General features: G+C 33.6%; 7 protein-coding genes across 7 annotated transcripts; 4 read left to right on the top strand and 3 right to left on the bottom strand.

The window, feature by feature from the left end:
• Positions 1–1173: 1173 nt before the first annotated feature.
• On the top strand, positions 1174–2499 carry CTAM01_09251 (basic region leucine zipper; the record flags this gene model as incomplete). The annotated part of the gene is made up of 3 exons (XM_060525270.1): positions 1174–1484; positions 1552–1985; positions 2075–2499. The coding sequence occupies 3 exons, from the start codon at positions 1174–1176 to the stop codon at positions 2497–2499; spliced, it is 1170 nt and encodes a 389-aa protein (XP_060379975.1).
• Positions 2500–3221: 722 nt separating this feature from the next.
• On the bottom strand, positions 3222–4143 carry CTAM01_09250 (chromosome segregation in meiosis protein 3; the record flags this gene model as incomplete). Its single annotated transcript, XM_060525269.1, has 3 exons — positions 3222–3755; positions 3815–3890; positions 3938–4143. 3 exons carry the CDS (start codon positions 4141–4143, stop codon positions 3222–3224), a joined length of 816 nt encoding a protein of 271 aa, XP_060379974.1.
• Positions 4144–4518: 375 nt separating this feature from the next.
• On the top strand, positions 4519–5289 carry CTAM01_09249 (NADH-ubiquinone oxidoreductase 21 kDa subunit; the record flags this gene model as incomplete). The annotated part of the gene is made up of 4 exons (XM_060525268.1): positions 4519–4578; positions 4640–4656; positions 4720–4925; positions 5006–5289. 4 exons carry the CDS (start codon positions 4519–4521, stop codon positions 5287–5289), a joined length of 567 nt encoding a protein of 188 aa, XP_060379973.1.
• Positions 5290–6029: 740 nt separating this feature from the next.
• CTAM01_09248 (endoglucanase) lies at positions 6030–7486 on the bottom strand (the record flags this gene model as incomplete). The annotated part of the gene is made up of 4 exons (XM_060525267.1): positions 6030–6074; positions 6140–6807; positions 6875–7031; positions 7445–7486. The coding sequence occupies 4 exons, from the start codon at positions 7484–7486 to the stop codon at positions 6030–6032; spliced, it is 912 nt and encodes a 303-aa protein (XP_060379972.1).
• A 9842-nt stretch (positions 7487–17328) lies between these two features.
• On the top strand, positions 17329–17478 carry CTAM01_09247 (uncharacterized protein; the record flags this gene model as incomplete). Its single annotated transcript, XM_060525266.1, has 1 exon — positions 17329–17478. A coding segment is annotated over one exon (150 nt), but the record flags the coding sequence as incomplete, so codon positions are not given.
• Positions 17479–17931: 453 nt separating this feature from the next.
• CTAM01_09246 (uncharacterized protein) lies at positions 17932–18114 on the top strand (the record flags this gene model as incomplete). The annotated part of the gene is made up of 1 exon (XM_060525265.1): positions 17932–18114. A coding segment is annotated over one exon (183 nt), but the record flags the coding sequence as incomplete, so codon positions are not given.
• A 1016-nt stretch (positions 18115–19130) lies between these two features.
• On the bottom strand, positions 19131–19322 carry CTAM01_09245 (uncharacterized protein; the record flags this gene model as incomplete). The annotated part of the gene is made up of 1 exon (XM_060525264.1): positions 19131–19322. One exon carries the CDS (start codon positions 19320–19322, stop codon positions 19131–19133), a length of 192 nt encoding a protein of 63 aa, XP_060379969.1.
• Positions 19323–19349: the final 27 nt, after the last annotated feature.

Genomic DNA, 19349 nt, shown 5'->3' with positions numbered 1-19349 from the left:
TTTTGGAACTTCCAGTGGGAGGCTCTCCCGAGCCAGTGAAACAGCTGGGCGAGGGCACGCTCCCTCTGCTTCCGTACCTACTCCGTACTGTTTTGGGTCGAGTCCACCAATTATATTTCCGTATCACTCTCAAAGCATCGTTCTGGAGACTTCTCTTCTTGCCGGCTTGCGGCCTGCGGCTTGCGAATTGCGGGCTGCGGATCGCAGCCTGCCCTGAACTGCCTCTTCGGTACCTACGAGCAAAACAATCCACCACTGATCAGAGTGTGGCAATGAGGGAGGAGGGCCTGCCTCCACCCACACAGTTACACTTATGTTGCCTGTGACACAGGCGAATCCGAAGGTACCTTCCATACCTTAGCTAAGCGTGCCAATCTGGTCCCTACCTATCTGCGTGCGTGCTTGAACGGTCGGCTACCAGCTCAGAATGGGGAGGTAATACGGAGTACGGAGTACCGACTACGACTACCTACCTACCAAAGAAAGTAGGTGACTTACTCAACCCTTGCTGCCTTCAGGGCCTCCACATCTCCCCCATCCACTAACCCCTGCCTCAACCTTGCCCTTGGAAGTTGAGGGTCTCTACCATTTCAGCCGGGGGCACGGGGGGTTATTCAAAGTGAACACCTGAGGCAGCAATACTCCGGCCGTCCCTTGGTTCCTGGCCACCCCCTTGGGAAGCTGGAAGGGAAAGGTCCAACGTGGTTCCCAAATTACAAAAGAGGCCACATCGCCTACTCCAACTACCCATCTTGTGAACACCTTGCACCTCTGCACAAAACAGCAAAGGACACGCTGTCCTCTCTGCCTCATCCAAGCACTTTCCGGCTACCACGCTTCTCTCTAAGCTGGTGCCTCTTGCTTCGGTGACTCACCTGATCCATATCTGACTCATTCATCGAGTCGTCATTGCCCCCAACATGCATTCTACTTAGCATCGCGGCTTTGGCTAGGTATATCATCAGAGGACATAAGTCGGCACCTCATTACTGCCTCCACTGGCTTCACGCATCAGCCTTACCACTCTATCTCACCCCCAGATCTTCGCCAATTCACTCCACACCAAGCAGTTTCACTGCACGCTCCAGCTTCCAACCCCCTCTCCTTCTACTACGCTAGAGCGGGTCTGCTGTCGAGAGTTCAGCTCCCGACGCGACCAATATTTGACATACAATGGCATCCTGGGAGCAGCCATCACCAATGATCAAGTTCGAGGACTCGCCTGCCGAGTCTTTCGTTTCCACACCTGGCGAAATATACCCATCGCTATTTGGCGACGCAAGCGTCGTCAATGATGATACTCTCGATCCCTCCGATATGATGACACCGCCGCCCTTCAACGACGACGGTGGTCTTCCCGCATCTACGGCTTCGACCCCGGCTCCGGACGGCGCAGGATCATCATCTCCGGATAAGAAGCAAACGAAGAAGCGGAAGTCATGGGGTCAGGTTCTTCCTGAGCCCAAGACAAACCTTCCTCCTCGGTAAGTTGCCATAACTGATGTGTCTCAGCATTGCCCTCCTGTGCACCTGATCTAATACATCTGGTAGGAAACGCGCCAAGACAGAAGACGAAAAGGAACAACGCCGTGTTGAGCGGGTTCTTCGCAACCGTCGAGCCGCCCAATCATCCCGTGAGCGAAAGCGACTGGAGGTTGAGGCTTTGGAACGACGCAACAAAGAACTCGAGTCGGCTCTCCAGAACGTCACCAAAGCAAACCAGTTGCTGGTGGATGAACTGAACAAGTTCCGTCGTGACTCTGGCATGTTGACCCGTTCAACGTCTCCCAACGACCCCCTACACAAGAACTCTGTAACGTTGTCTCAAGAGCTCTTCAGCTCCCACGACGGCCACCGAGCTTCACTAGACGAGACTAAGTCCCTCGTCGACGACCTCATGACCACATCTCAACCCAACGCCACTGTCAATCCCGCATCGCTCTCTCCAGAACTCTTACCAATCGCTGAGGGTACTGAGGAGGGCGGTGAGGAGCAGCCAACGGCCGAGACCTCTGTTGCGAAGTCTACCTCTGACCTGACACAACGTCCTGCAGCGATGTTGTGCGACCTGCAGTGTCATCTGTCGGAGGAGCTTCCGCAATCATGGCTGGCCTTTCAAACCCCTCTGCATCCGACCTTGGTCTTCTTTCTGCAGCTTCAGACGCTACTAGTCACCTCATCAGTGATTCTTTCAGTTTGTCAGCGGCCCTTGACGCAGATCGCTATGTCCTTGAAAGCGGGCTTCTCTCTTCCCCCAACTCCCTCGATTATGAACACGATTATCTGGTTGGTGACTCTACCTTCCTCCAAGACCCGTTCGACATCAACGAGTTCCTCCACGACGACGTCAACGGCGCAGCCGTCGCAGCGGACCCGGAATTCGGCCGCGATCTCACCCACTCTGAGACTCAAGTCTCTTCAGAGAATTCTAACCTGCAGCCCCACTCTGGCGCGTCCGCTCATGGATGCGACGATGGAGGCATTGCGGTTGGTGTCTGAAGGATGCGATGACCGGATCGGGGGGTCGTCGGCTGAATCTTCGGCGCAGCGCGATAGCAGTCAGACACCACCAACGTGGATTGTCGGCGCACCGTTGCCGTCCAGGGAGGTTCTCTTGACGCTGTTATGGGTTCTCAGAGTTGAAGAGCGGAAAATCAACCGCAAGAATACACTTCAACTAAGAGCCCATGCGCCCGATCTGGCGAATGATATCTCAACACCAACTAATAATCACATGTTTGTTTCGGCTTCCAAGAGGAAGCGGGGAGTGACTGACACCAAAGAGAATGGGAAGCGTTTTCGGTTGGCTTGAATGGGATGGGAAAATGGTGTACAGGCGCAAGCATGGTGTCCAGTCAGTATAGACAATTTCGGTGGACTGTAACATTATGTTGATTCAATGCAACGTCGCCTTGCGACCAATGATGTTCATGTCATTTCAGATGATTCTTTCCATGTCCCAATCTATCTTCAGCTCATAGTGACACCTCGCTCGTATCTGTATTATTTATTCCTTGTCATGTCCAAAATCATGCTGACGACAAAAGGGTGGTTGTCCTTACATCAGTAGACTGCTTGAGACCACGGACCACCAAGATGGTGCTCGTCGTAGATCTAAATAGGAATCGTGGCGCCAGTGCCGTCCGTCATGCAGGCAATCTATCCTTGTGCTAACCCCATCGTCGCCCGTAAAGCAATTACTTGCTGCAAGCTTGATCCTGTCACCAAAGCCCGTCCATCTCGGCCATAGCGGCTTCTTCATCTGCGAACTCTTCCTCTACTGACTTGCCGGTGTGCTCCTGGGCTATTGGTGCTTGTGCATGGGTTGCTCCATCCGCTTCAGCCATGAGCGCGTCAAGATCGTCGTCGTCGGGTTCCTCAGGCTGTAAGGCGGACACTCCCATATCCTGCTTCCTAGCCAACGGTGTTGAACTGTATATGTCTTCTACATCCAGTATGTCTCCACGTTCTGGTGTTTCCAGGTTTTGTTGTGGAGGGACAGTTGCCGAAACTGGTGCAGTGGGGGGTTCGGCTGTTTGCTCTGGTGCCTCTTCCACCGTATCTTCTGTTCTGTCCTCGTTTGCATCCCATGGCTTGGGCTTGCCCTCGTTGATCCACTCCATGCGCTTGAGTACAATCTGCCTCTTGTGGCCGGCTTTTTCAACCATGCTCAGAGCGTCGAGAAACTTCGCCTTGGGGAAGAGGTCGTCAAGCCAAAGCTGGTAAAAGGATAGAAGACGCGCAGCATCGGAGAACTAGAAAATGCCGCCTCAGCACGGGATCAAAATCGCAGGAGAAGGTGGAACGGGCATACCTCGTGTCCTTTGCCCTTGAACTTGAGGTTACCGGCGCGTTTTCGAAGTTTAGGTATCCCGTTGTCTGACAGTAGCCTGTCAAAGATCAGTAACTCGTAGTATCGAGCATATGAGATACCAACCGAGCTTCGTCCAGCTTTACGCGTGGCACCCGCACTCTTTTAGCCACCTCGACCTCCTCATCAAGGCCCAAGGCTTCGGCCTGCTTTCTTTTGTTCGTGCTCCCATCTTTCGCCTCGGGCGGTGGGGATTTGAATGGGTCGTCGAAGTCGTCATCAACATTGTACACGTCGAGATCGTCATATTCAGGTACGGTTCTGGAAGCCATCGCTCGAGTTTCACTATTCGATCCGTCGTAGTTGTGCGGAATCTGCCCAAGAAGTGTCGCTGCCGCCTTGTGCATTCCGAGAAACGCGGAATGTCACTCGAGGTCGCGTCTTCAATTAAACGACGCGTCGGCGCAGCTTGGTCCTCCAGGGGTCTGCAACTGTCGGGGAGGTGGTTCATGTGTGCGCCCACTGAAGTGCAAAGCCACACCTATACTGGTCTGTGCTCGGGACTTTGTTCTGCCTCAGGCTAATCTAGTGGCTTGGCCCCAATCAGCGTCCGCTCATATCTAATTCGACATCTGAATCGACCGCTGAGAATATAGAGCTATCGGCCATCATCGACGCAATCGGGCCTCGCATTGCCGTCCGCTACAATGGCTACCGCACAAGCGCAGACTTTCACTCCGACCAAGGTCGTGAGGAGTGATTACCCGGTAAGACCCTGATGTATATCTAAAGGCAAATATGAGCTGACACATCTCTCTCTTCGCAAAGCTCATCGATAACGACCCGTATGCTCCGACCCGCCCGCCGCAGCCTCCATAGGATCAGAAGCTAACAGAGAACGACTACAGCCACTTCAAAAGAGTTGTCGGCTATGCCAGGCCCTCCGATTATCTACATGGTGCTGTAGCTGCTGCCTTCGGTCCCGGCGCTCTCCTCGCCCTGGAGAAGTTTGCTCCTTCCCACGTTGGCAAGGGAGGTATGGCTCAGGCTTTACGCTTGGCTGGAGCCATTGGTGTGGCTGGTGGCTTTCTATACTTTTACCAGCGCTCTAGCTGTAAGGATATGTATCCGGGCGACCTTTACGGATGAAGAAGGTTGCATGGGGCGCAGAATGCTAACGAGGTCGGCTTACAGTGCGGTTTTACGGGGCCACCGAGAACGCTCGCGAAGTTGAGCTGGACATGAAGGAAATGGTTTCCAAGGTCAAGGCTGGCGAGCCGCTTTACGGAGAGAGCAGATTGACTCCTCACTTGCAAGGCGTCGCTGCGCGACAATCTAGATATTCGGCCTTGTTCATGGGCGTTATTCCTTGGTTCAACTTTGTCAACCACAATCAACATGGCGTTGATACGGCCAAGTACTATCAGCAGGCTGAGAGGGAGCTCGAAGCTGAGCGTACACAAAAGGCTAGCCCATGATATCATTCATTGGTGATCATATGGGTTCAAATGAGTGTGTATTATAGCTTAGGCACAAAATTGGTAGCCTTGGAAGGGCATTTTAGCAATTACGCTGAAAACTTCCTGAATTTCCTTCAAATCCATGATGTCTTCAGATCTGACCTGCCATTGCGGGGAAGAGGCGTGGGTCTGCGCCAGTGTCGTTGTAACGGTTGCGAGTGACCAAGCATCATTTCTTGAGCATCACCATCGTGCCGCCCAACATGTCCACCCATGGTAATGAAACTGCCATTATCACATCTATAACTACGCGCATGGCTGAGAGTGGATGTTAGGGCACAGAGGCTATTAGGACAGCTTAATACCGCCCAGAACCCGCTCAAACAGTGAGGTTTCTTCACTGGCTTCGTTCCATATTGCCTAATGCAGAAAGGCTGATACAAAGACAGTACGTTTCTCTACGACCTCGTCGTTGATCGATCCGGCACTGAATTCGGGCCCCTGAGCACTTTCCGTCACTCGAGGCCTGGTTTCCCTGTAGACAAAGTTGACCTTCGATTAAAATATGCTTGATTAGAATAAATAAACTCCTTGAGGTAATTGGTCGCCGAATTTCTTTACACATATCTGGCAGCCGGTCATATTAACACAACAAGACTGTGGCGAGTGAGATCCAACAAACTGTTGAAAGGTCTACAAGCAAAGAAGTAGACGCGGCATTGGTGTTGGTAGGAGACGGCGCAGAAGTGGTGGCGGCTTCAGCTGCGGCTGTCGTCATCATTGTCTTCGTCGTCGCGGTCTGGCTAGTACTAGATCGAGTTGTGGAAGTTGAGGTCGCCTTGTCTTCTGGATCTCCTTGCCTAACAACCTTCAAGGTGTAGTTACTGGCTTCAAAGTGCATGTCGCCAGCGGCGTGTTTGATTTCGGTGCCCAGCTCGAGTTGCCCTAGCCATATTGCGCCTGACAGCATACCCTTCTTCCAGATATAGGTGAGCAAAGGTCCGTAGTCGGCATCGGTCTTGGTGAGGTTGGTGCGAGCCAACCATGAAAAAACATGTTGTCCCCCATCATTCCAGCCATGATACAATGAGAAAGGGGTGCCGTCGATGGTGACGGTGTCTTTGTCGGGAGTGGACTCGGCCCATCCTAGTGGTTTTACAGTTGGCGTCCACCAGGGCCAAATCATGATTTCAATGGGGGCGCCGACCATGGTTGAGTTCTCCTTGTTATCGGACAGGAACATGTCGACAGCAACGTTGGCGTAGAGCGAAACATCATCGAAAGCCTGGGCCTGCTGCTCAGCACTGGCCTTTTCTTTGCCAGCAACGTAAGTCTGCCAATTCCCTGTGACCTGTAGTTGAGTGACGTTCCATAGCTGGACAGGGAGCCTAGTCGGATGAGCCTTCATGTACGGGTAGCCTTTGACAAGAGATGCATCTCCGGTCCATTTGTAGGAGACACTGAAGCTACGGCCATTATCATGGACGGCCATGCATTGGTAGCCCGAACTGTCGTTTCCCCAGGCATTATTATTGACTGCCGCGTTTGTCAGTCAGCGGTCGTGGTTATGAAAACAGCTGCGTCGATTCAGAAAGCTACACACATGAATACGGAACTTCAGTAGAGTTCCACCAGTCTGACTGACCACAGAGGTCGATATTTTGTGAATCCGCAGCTACAAGTCCAGACAATTGAAATGTGGCCAGGAGTCCCAAGGTCGAAAAAAATGCAAATGCCATGATTGCCCAATTATTCCGAGTCTATCCTTTGTCGAAGCAGGGCGCCAGAGTGCAAGTAACGAGTGAGTACGGGCGAGTTCACCAGAGAAAAGCAAGTAGTATTGAACGAGAGTGAATGGGAACGTTTTCAGCCAGTCATGGTGAGATTGCGAAATCGCCGTGCACGAGCGTGGAAAACAAAATACGCTGAAAATGAGCTTCGAAACGAGTCGGAAGACGAGGGAGTGAGGTTCGAAGGTTCTCGAGAACGAAATGCCGTTGCCTGGGCGAGCCTAAGCGTAAGACAAAAACACGACTCTGTGCCACACATCGCCCCTTCGCCTCTTGCGGTCCCGCTCTCATACGAGGGCGTTCAAGCCATGATACGCCCAGACATTAGTGATGGACCACCAACAAACGAAACACCGGCCAATGAAACAACAACGATCGCTTACAAGGAACCAAAGCCTGGCTGACGGGTACGAGCTATGCCACATGAAATTTCAGGATTGGAGAGAGAGGAAGCCCCTATTCTTAGCTTTCTCCACCACCGTCCTTGGCTAGTGGGGATACGTTTGACGCGTCGTGGGTAAGACTGTTCGAGAGTGCTAAGAACGCGGTAGTTAAAAAAAGAGAGCTAGTTTTAAGAAGGGAATTAATATACCGGCGTCGTAAATTAATATACTAGCGTCGCTCTTATACTAGCATCGCTATTTTATTTTTTAATTAGTTTAAAAAATTTTATTAATATAATTAGATTTTATTCCCCTAACGGAGCAATTTACTAGGGCCGTACCGTATATTACGTATTAAAGAAAACTAAGTATATTACGCTCTATACCTAATTACTAATTAAAATTAACTAACTTAAGTATTATTTTCCTTTTATTAACTCCTAACCTTCCCCCGCTTCTAACTATTTAAAGGGTAAGCTATACTTATTTTAATATATATAAAACCTCTTAATATTAACTTATATAAATAACTAAATTTTATATTATATACTTTTTTTTATTAAAAATTAAAAGGCCCTTTATATATTTTTTTATATTTATAATATAGCTCGTATTAAAAAATTTCTAATTTTATAAAATATAATTTCTAAGTTCCCCCCGACGGAGTAATTTACCAGGGCCGTACTATGTATTACGTATTAAGGAAAACTAAGTATAATACGCTCTATACCTAATTACTAACTAAAATAGCTCTTAACTTTCTATTATAATCTTCTTAAGTTCTAGTTATTTATAGAGCGAGCTTTACTTATTTTAATATATATAGGACCTTTTAATACTAACTTATATAAGTAGCTAGGTTTAGTATAATTTATTTTTTTATATAAGTATTATTATTATTTAAGGGGTCTTATAAGAACTATTTAAATTACTAACTTATTATCCTAACCCTATATACTTTTAGCCTATTTATTATAATTATTATAACTAAGTTAGTATTAATATATTAAATCTTAATATCTATATTAACTTAGTTATTTATAATATTTATAATATTACTTAGCTAAATTCTATATTATTAAAAAGTATTTTATTATTTCTTAAGTATTTGTTTTTTATTTCTACCTTTACTAGTTGCTCGGGCAATTCTCAATATCGGTTATATAGTATTAATACATAGTATTAATAAATACTCCTACTATCTTATTAAACTATTTTTTTTAAATATTCTTCTACTTTTTTAAACTTTCCCTCTTATAAAGTTCATAACTACGGATTATTAATAATAATATTAAGCACCCGACGCTACTACTTTATAAGCCTATTGCGCACTTAGCTAAGTTAGCTACCTTTCTAAGTATAATAGCTCACAACGGTAGTATCAGAAATACCCTCGTTACTATTATTAAATAATATTAACCTTACGATATCTACCCTAATACTTTCAACTTTAACTTATATATATATATATATTCATTACCTCGTTTCTTTTATCAAAGTCAAAAAACGCTTCTCTTACCGTCTATCGCTATTACCTTATTGCTATTACCCTATTACTATCGCCCTATTACTATTACTATTGCCCTATCGCTATTACTATCGAATTATCTACCTTAAATATATATTATTAAAATACTAGGACGCTAACTTATCGATCTATAGGGATACCTTAAGGGCCAGAAGTTCGATCTTATAAGTATTATACTAAAAGACCCCAAACTATAAGAAAGTCGTTTTAAAGAATACGGATTAAATACTATTAATTTAAAAATCCGAAATACGTATATTAATATAGGTATTACCCTTATTAGTGCCTAACTAATATAATATAGTAGCCTCGAAATACCTAACTAACTCTTAAGTATTATTAATATTCTAAAATTACTATATAAGAGGAAATTAAAAAGGATTAAAAAGAAAAATCTAGCGCTATTAAAAAAAACAAAAAGTAGGGGGTAGTTTTTAGCTATTTAGAGAGCGATTAATATATTACGGTAGCGGGGTTATTAATATTTTAAGTTTAGTTAGTATTAATAGTTAGTAACGGCTACGGCCGGCTATAGTTAGTTATAAAGTTTTATAAAGTATATAATAAAAACACTTAATATTAACCCTAATAGACTAGCTTACCCGTAAAGGCGAAGATAGCCCCTAATAAGGCGGACCGGACCCTAAAGGGATTTCTTAAGTATATTTATATTAATTATAATAATTATAATATTAAACTAACTAAGGGTACCTAGCCCGAGAGGAATAGACTTATTAATAAGTATTTTTAAGTTCTTATTAAAGTAGTATTTTAATTAGCTAACTTCTTAACTAATTATTTAACTAGCTATTTAAGTAATAGTTTATATATTAATAAGTTTATTTAGTAAATTCATTTAATAAATTTATTTAATAAATTTATTTAGTTTAAATAAAAAGTAGCTTTAAGTAATATTAAAAATAATAAGAATAAAAAAAATCTTTATAAGTTTTAAAAAGTAATAAATATTAGCCTATTTAGCTTTTTTTTTAAAAACCTCTATATTATTATTAAAATTTAAAACCTCTATAGTTAAGGGCCGCCTCTAATTATTATAATTAACTATTATGGCTAATTATTATAACTAACTATTATAACTAACCTTTATTATTAACCTTTCTAACTAGTACTATTATATAATAAAGAGGGTAGCTTATTTATTTTAAATTAAATAATAGTTTTCGTATTGAAATTATTATATTACGTTAAGTATATACTTAGGATATATTATATATATTATATAATTAAAAAGTGTATTATATTATATAATTTTTTTTAAAAGCGTAATCCTATTAAGGTCGATCTTTTATATTTATAAAGTTAGAAAAAAAAACCACTATATAATTTCTAAATTAACGTTAATATACTAAATTTTAATATTTATATAGTGGTTTTTTTTTTTTTTTAGTTTTATAAGCGCAAAAGATTAACCTTAACAGGATCACGCTTTTAAAAGAAATTATACGATATAGTATACTTTTTAATTATATAATATATATAATATACCTTAAGTACGTACTTAATATAATATAATAATTTTAATATAAAAACCGCTATATAATTTAGGATAAGTAAGTTACCTTTTTTATTACGTAGCGGCGCTAGTTAAAAAAGTTAATAATAAAAGTTAGCTATAATAGTTAGTTATAATAGTTAGTTATAATAATTAAAAGTAGCTTTTCTTAATTATAAAGGTTCTAAAATTTAATAATAACGTAGAAGTTTTTAAAAAAAGGGCTAAATAGGCTAATATTTACTACTCTTTAGAGCTTATAAAAATTCTTTTTATCCTTATTGCTTTTAATATTACCTAAAACTCTATTTAAACTAAATAAATTTACTAAATAAACTTATTAATATATAAACTACTACTTTAATAAGAACTTATTTTTTTAGTATATAGTTAGTAATTAATAAGCTAGAACTCTTTAAAAATGCCTATTAATAAGTCTACCCCTTTTAAGCTAGGCGCCCTCTTTAGCTAGCTTAATATTATAACTATTATAACTAATATAAATATACCTAAGGATTAATAAAATACTTTTTAATAATACGGAATTTAACTAAGTAATAATACGAACGCTATAAATAGCTAGGTTAATACGGATATTAAGATTTAGTATATTAATACTAACTTAAAAATTATACTTTATAAAGTTAAAATTATTTTTAATATAGGCTATATTATAAACGTAAGGGAATATATAAGGGGCCCCTTAATTCTTAATAAGAAGGAGTATATAATATAGGATCTAACTACTTATATAAGCTAATACTAAAAGGTTTTATATATATTAAAATAGGTATAGCTTACTTTTTAAATAGTTAGAACTTAGAGGACTATGGGGGAAAGTTAGGAGCTATTAATAAAAAGAAGATAACGGTTGAGTTAGTTAATTTTAATTAGTAATTAGGTATAGAGCGTAATATACTTAGTTTTCCTTAATACGTAATATATAGTACGGCCCCGGCGGATTGCTCTATTAGGGGGCTTAATATTTATATTAACTTAGTTATTTATAATATTTATATTATTATTTAGCTAAATTTTATATTATTAAAAAGTACTTTACTAATTTTTAAGTATATTTATATTAATTATAATAACTATAATATTAAGCTAGTTAAAGAGGGTACTTAGCCCGAGAGGGGTAAACTTATTAACGAGTATTTTTAGCTTATTAATTACTAACTATATACTAAGAGAGTAAGTTTTTATTAAGGTAGTATTTTAACTAGCTAATTTTTTAATTAGTTATTTAACTAACTATTTAATATTACGACTTAATATATATAACTAAGACTAGGGCCCGCCCCGTAAGCTTATAACGGCTATAGTATATTATATATATAAGAATATAGGAATATAGGGTAACTCTTATAAAATAGAAGAATTATAAATAAGTTATATATAAATAAGAAATAGTAATTATATAATAGGGTAATTATTATAATTACTTTAAGTAAGCGTTTATTAGTATTTACTAAGCGATTACTTAACGAATAAAAGTAATTATTAATAAAAAATATGTTTATAAACGGACTTATATATAGTATAAACTTAAGCTAGGCTTAAGGATAAAACTTTTTATAGCTTTTTTAGTAATTAACTTAGTATTAGATTTTATAATTATTTTTAACTATTCTTATTAAAAACCCCTTTTAATAAGACTACGATTAATTATTAAAACCTTATTTATTTTATAATTTATAAATATAGCTTTAAAGAAGCTATTTATAATTACGATATTATTTATTTAGTATTCGTAGCCTTAACTTTTACTAATATACTTATTATAACTAGCTAGTTATAATATTTTAATTACTCTTATTTAGTAAGTTAACTTTATAAAACTTATTAAGTAATAAAACGAACGACGATATTTTTTAAAACCCTAAGTACCCTTTTATTTAACTCTAAGTAACCCGTTAACTTAGTTAATAAGCTAGCTAGGGTTAAGGATAACGAGATATTTAATATTATTTATAACTCTAATAATAATATAGTTTTTAAAAAAATAGATTATAAAAAAATACGATATACTGTTAAGAAAAGTAGTAAATAGAATAAAGAACTTATAGAGCTTTTTAATAATAACTTTATTTAAATAGCTATAACTTTAGCTAAGAATAATAAAAATATTATTATTTTTTAAAATATAGTTAATAAAACTATAACTAATTTAAAAATTAAAAAAAGAGAAGTAAACGACTTAGAATAAGAAGTTAGAACCCTCTGAGCTATTATTAATATTATTAAAACTCTTATAGATAAATAAGAGAAATTTAGACTTAACGTACTTATTATTTTTAATAGAACTACTAAACGCTTTAAGGGATTTTTAATTTAGATTAGAACTTACTAAACGTTTTATATTATTAATTTTTAAAATAAAACTAAGCGAGTTATTTACGTAATAACCTTTTTTAAGGGACGAGCCCTAGAGTAGTTCGAGCCCTTTTAAAAAGAATTTTTTAGTAATAACGGTTATTTATTATATTATAAAAAAGAAATTGTGAATATTTTTAGTAATATAATAGGATTCTAAAGCTTTTTTAAATCTCTATTCTAGGACTTTAATAAAAAATAATAAGCTAAAAAAGACTTAGCTAGTTTTTAATAAACTAAGTTTACTTTATACTATATTACTAAATTTAAAAAACTTATAGTACGACTCGATTTTATTAAAGAAACCCGTATTTTTTCGTTTTATTAAGGATTAAAAAATAAAGTTAAGGACGAACTTAGTAAAATAGAAATATTAATAAAATTCTTATAATACGTCGAGCTTATTATTAAAATTAATACTTAACTATATAAACGACGTAAAGAAAAAAGAGAGGTATAATACCCTTAAGCTAACTTTAATAAAAAATACTAAAATTATAATAAACTACTAAGTAATTATTAAAATAACTTAAGAAATTAGTAGTAATAAAGTACGTTTTATAAATAATATAAAGGACTTATAGACTTTAATATTACTAAATATAAAAAATTATAATAAAAAAAGAATTTTAAATATTATAATTATAATAAGCTAGGATATATAGCTAGAGATTACTAATAACCTAAGCATATTTAATACTAACTTATTTTAGAAAAGCGAGCTAATATTATAAATAAGGAAGTCTTTTATAAATAACTTTTATAAACGGCTTATTATAACGATAATTATCTTACTTATTAAGATAGTAAGGAATAAATAGGATAGTACTTAAAGTAACTTAAAAATAAAGGACGATCCGGATATAATACTATATTATTTATTAAAATTTTAATAATAGTAATAAAAAAAGAAGAAATACTCGTTTATAAACCCTATATTTTTAAAAAAAATAATATTAAATACGTTATTATACTTTTTTAAATTTATAAGGATATAGAAAAGAAGGTTAAAATAGACCTTATTATAAAAGATATACTTTACTTTTTTAAAGGACGAATTAAGTAAAGACTCCTAGTTAATATAAGGGAGTAACTTTTTAAGTTTAAAAAAAGAGGACTTAATATAAAAAAAATTATAAGTAGCCTTATTTATATAATATAACGAAACTATATAAATTAAAAATAATTTATTAAATTTAAAAAAGAACTCGATTTAAATAATATCCTAACTAAGTCTATTTATATAATATAATAAGTAGATATTAATAAGAAATTTATTTATAAAGTTAAAAAATAGTTTAAAGACCTTATATGCGAAGATAAGATCGAAGTAATTAAGAAACTAATTTTTAATTTCGGAGTTATAAAAGAAAAAAAAATTAACTTTAACTTTAAAAAAAAAGAAAATATTAAAATAAGAACTAGTTCTTTCTATTTTAACGAAGTAGAATTATTTTATAATTTAAATAAACCTCGTAACGTTGCTTAACGACGTATTTAAATAGAGATTAATTATAAAGTACTACTTAGCATTAATAATACTAGCTCTAAAGAGGATAATAAAGAATTATAGTATAAATATATTTATCTATTTAAGGATAACTAGACTATTTAGTTTTATAAAACTAAAAAATATAAAAAGGTTATAATAACCCCCTATATAAATAAAAACTACTTTTTATTCGACCCCGAGGACCTTTTTTATAAAGAATTATTTTAAGTAGAGTACTTAGATAATAAATATTTCTAGTACTTTGTATATAAATAAAATAGCCGTTTTTACTTATAAAGACGCAATAGTAAACTTATTAAGGATATTTATATAAAAAACTAACTACTTAGTTAAATATTACTAAGCTTTAATAATAATAATAAAATAATATTTAGTCTAAATCCTAACTTTTTTATAAAATATTTTAATAGCGAATATATAGAATAGGAAGATTATAAATACGACTAATACTAGATTTATTATATTAGAAAAGCTAAAGTATAAAGAGAATAATAAGAACTATGCGAATAAAATACTTAATAAAAGAAGCGTATATTAAAAAACTAAGAAAGCTAATTATAAAAAAACGACAAGAGGTAAAAACAAAAAAAAAGTTCTTATATATAACTAGATAATATAATAACGTATACTTATAAGTTAACTTTAATATTTATAAACGAGGACTAAATATTATTATTAATAATAGCGTATAAAAAACTTATATCTTATTAAAAATAGTAAATAAACTTAATTTACTATAAGTATAAAAGGATAACTTATATTAATTATAAACGGTAAAAAGAGAACGAGTTAATTATAACTATAAATATATTAATTAAAAAACCGTATATCTTTTAATATATATTAATAACTAATAAGAATAACTATAGTATAATATTATAAAAATCGGAGATATTAATATTATTTTAGGGATTTTATAGTTATAAAAGTATAACTTATAAATAGATTAGACTATTAGCTAGGTCCTCTAGGAAAATCTAGTTACTAAATAACTTAAAAAAAAAAAGGATTTAAACGGATTTTTAGTAATTCTTAAAGAACGAGAATAAATACGATATATAATTTTTATTAAAATAATAAAAAGCTCTAAGAAGTTTATATATAGTATTAATAATTAAGGATCGTAATAACTCTAAACTATATTTAAAGAGTATTAGATATATATAAAACTATTTATAGAACCTAAAGAAATAGGATTATTAGAATATAGTAGCTAGGATATAGAGATCGAATTTAAAAAAGGAGCGTAACCTAGGTTTTATTTAATATACTTAATAAATTAAAAAAAATAAAAATATCTTAACGAATATATTAATAAGAAGCTCGAGAAAGGATATATTTAATTATTAAATTCTTTTATAAGATTTCTCTTATTTTTTATATTAAAAAAGAGTAGGAAATTAAGACTTATTATTAATTATAAAAGACTTAACGAAATTATAAAAAAAAATTATTACCCTTTACTACTTATTACTAAGCTTAGAGATCTATTTTACGGAGCTAACTAGTTTATTATTATAAATTTTAAAGAAGTATTTAACTAAATTTGAATTAAAAAAGGAGACGAATAAAAGACGGTATTTTAAACTTATAGAGGACTCTTTAAGTACCTCGTTATACCTTTCGGACTTATTAATATTTTAATAACTTTTTAAATAATAGTTAACTATATATTCTAAGAGTACGTCGATATTTTTATTATTATTTATATTAATAATATTCTTATTTTTTCCCCCGATTTTAAAATATATAAGAAGTATATTTATATAGTATTTTAAAAACTTTAAAATATTAAATTATATACCGAACTCTTTAAATACGAGTTTTATATATAAAAAGTAAACTTTTTAAAATATACTATTATACTAAGATAAATTTATATATAAATATTAAAAGTAAAAGTAGTTAGGGACTAGCTTATATTATAGAACGTTAAAAATATATAAGGATTTTTAAGATTTATTAATTTTTATTAACGATTCTTTAAGGACTATATTAATATAGTTAGACTTTTTAATAACTTAATATGAAAAAATATTTTATTTATTTAGGATTCTAAGTATAAAGAAGTATTTATTAAGGTTAAGAATATAGTCGTTTTTAAACTAGTTATTATAATTCCGGACCCCTAAAAGCTTTTTAAAGTTAAAACTAACGTTTTAAACTTTATTATAAGAGCGGTTTTAAAATAATAAGATAAGTAAAAAAAGCTTTATTTATATTATTTTTATTTTAAAATATTTTATAAAGTAGAGTTAAATTAGTAAATTTATAATAAGGAACTAATAGTAATTATTAAAGTATTTTAAGAATAGAGATTATAATTATTTAAAACTAAATACGAAGTTATAGTTTATATAAACTATAAGAACTTTAAAAACTTTATAATAAATAAAAACCTAAATAAACGATAAATTAAATAGAGCGAGTTCTTATTTAAATTTAATTTCCGAATTATTTATTAAAAAAGTTTAGAGAATAGTAAAATAGACGCTCTTAGTAAAAGATCTAATTATAAAGTTATAGTCCCTAAAGAAATATAAGTTATTTTTAAATAAGAGAAGGACGGTAGCCTTATATTAATTATAAAGCTTTTTATAATAGTTAAAAGGATTAATACTAATTTAATTAAAAGAATAACCCCTAAGCTTATTATAGAAATTTATAATATATTAGTATATAGTTATTAAGGAGTTATTAAAACGTAAAAACGGATTTATTAATATTATAATAAATTTATTATATACGCTAAAATTATAAAAATAATTAGGGATTGCGTAACTTATAAAAAAAGTAAAAATAGCTTATATAAACTTTATAGCGAGCTATAATTATTAAAATTATTAATAAAAGTATAGTATTTAATTATATAGGACTTTATTATTAAATTATTAAAGTTTAAAGAACTATTTACTAAAGTATAGTATAATAATATTTTAGTTATAGTTAACCGACTTACTAAGTTTATATATTTTATCCCTTATAAAGAATTAAGTACTATAGAAGACTTAGTATATATATTTATTAAAGTTATACTCTCGAACTACGGTTTACTAAAAGAAATTATTTTAAATAGAGATAAGTTATTTATTTTAAAGTTTTAAAAATCCCTAATTTTATAACTTAGTATAAATTATAAATTATTAATATTATTTTATTTATAAACTAATAGATAAATAGAAAAAATTAACTAGATCCTCGAGATATACTTTTATTATTATATAAACTATAACTAGGATAATTAAGTAATACTTTTATTAATAGCTTAGTTTATATATAATAATATAGTTAATAAAAGTATAAGAGAATCCCTATTTTACTTTAATTACGGATTTTAATTAATAGTATATAGAGAAGTATAATAAAAATTATAAGCTATAAAAGCTATAGTAAATATAAGTAAACTTAAAGAGATTTATAAATAAGTATTAATAAACCTCGAATTTATATAATAATATATAAAAAGAAATGCGGATAGATTAAGAATTAGAGGACTATTTTTAAAAAAGGGAGATAGTACTTACTTCTTTTATTATAATATTAAAACGAAACGACTAAGTAATAAATTAGATTATAAAAAACTTAGACTTTTTAAAATTATTAAAAAAGTCTTACTAGTTAATTATAAATTAAAATTATTAAATATAATACGATACTATTTTATTTTTTATATTTTATTACTCGAGCTTATATTAAGAGGTTTATATACGGAAGATTATATTATTATTAAACTAAGCTAATTAGAATATAAAGTTAAACGAATTATTAACTATAAAGTTAGTAACGGAATATAAGAGTTTTTTATTAAATAAAAAGGCTATAGATATAAAGAAAATATATAAGAACTTATTACGAACTTTTAGAACTCTTAGGAATCCCTTTTAGAATACTAAAGTTAAAATTAAAACTAGAACTCCTAGTTATTATAGTATTTTAGTTAATTACTTTAAAAGTACTACTAGCTTATACTTCTTATATAATAACCGACTTATTTTTATTAATAATATTAAAAAAATTAGGGATCGCTTTACCTTTTTTAAATACTATCCTTTTTTTTTTTAAAAAACGATTTAATTTTAATAAAAACTAATCTATTTTAGCTTATATATAATATAAAACTTCTACCCGTTTTTAAAAAAAAAGCTCTTTTATTTTTTTTTTATGCTTTAGCTTATTAGCTTTAAATAAAAAACGATTTATTATAAGTACGATTAATATAAAAAAATACTAATAAAAAAAAGAAAACTTATAATTATATATAGTATTAGTAGTTATGTTATAAAAACGACTACGACGTATATATTTATAATATTTTAATTTACTTTTTAATATTTTATATTTTTATTTTAATAAACGATAGAATAAGTAAGGTATTATAATTTCGAATCCTCGTTTTTTAATTTTAAAAATAAGTTTTAGGTAACGATATATTAAAAATCTAGCGGATATTTTAGTATTTCTTGGAAAAATTACTTAATAAGCCCTAACCTGGGCTATAACGACTTATTTATAAGTTTATAAAGATAAGACTTTTAAAAAGGAGACTTAATATTATAACTTAATATATATAACTAAGACTAACCCCCCGACGGAGCAATCCGCCGGGGCCGTACCGTGTATTACGTATTGGGGAAAACTGGGTATATTGCGCTCCATACCTAACTACTAATCAAAACAGTCAACCGACTCGACCATTGTCTCCCTTTCATCAACTCCCAACCTTCCGCCGCGTGAAGTCCTCCCAAGTTCCAGCCGCCTACAGGGCGAGCTTCACCCACTCCAACGCGCACAGGACCTCCTGGTGCCAGCCCGCGTGGGCAGCCAGGTCCAGCATAATCTGTTCTTTTATATGGGTATTATCGTTACCCGGGGGGTCCCGTAGGAGCCGTCTGAGGCGCCGGCTTATCGCCCTGACCCTGTACACCTCCGGCCCGTCCATCGTGGCCATTATGGCCAGGCCGGCGTCGATGTGCCG

Source organism: Colletotrichum tamarilloi (assembly GCF_030869305.1).
Source record: "Colletotrichum tamarilloi strain Tom-12 chromosome Unknown Scaffold_36.1, whole genome shotgun sequence".
NCBI lineage: Eukaryota > Fungi > Ascomycota > Sordariomycetes > Glomerellales > Glomerellaceae > Colletotrichum > Colletotrichum tamarilloi.
Note: the sequence above shows the minus strand (reverse complement) of the source record. Positions and strands in the feature narration are given on the sequence as shown.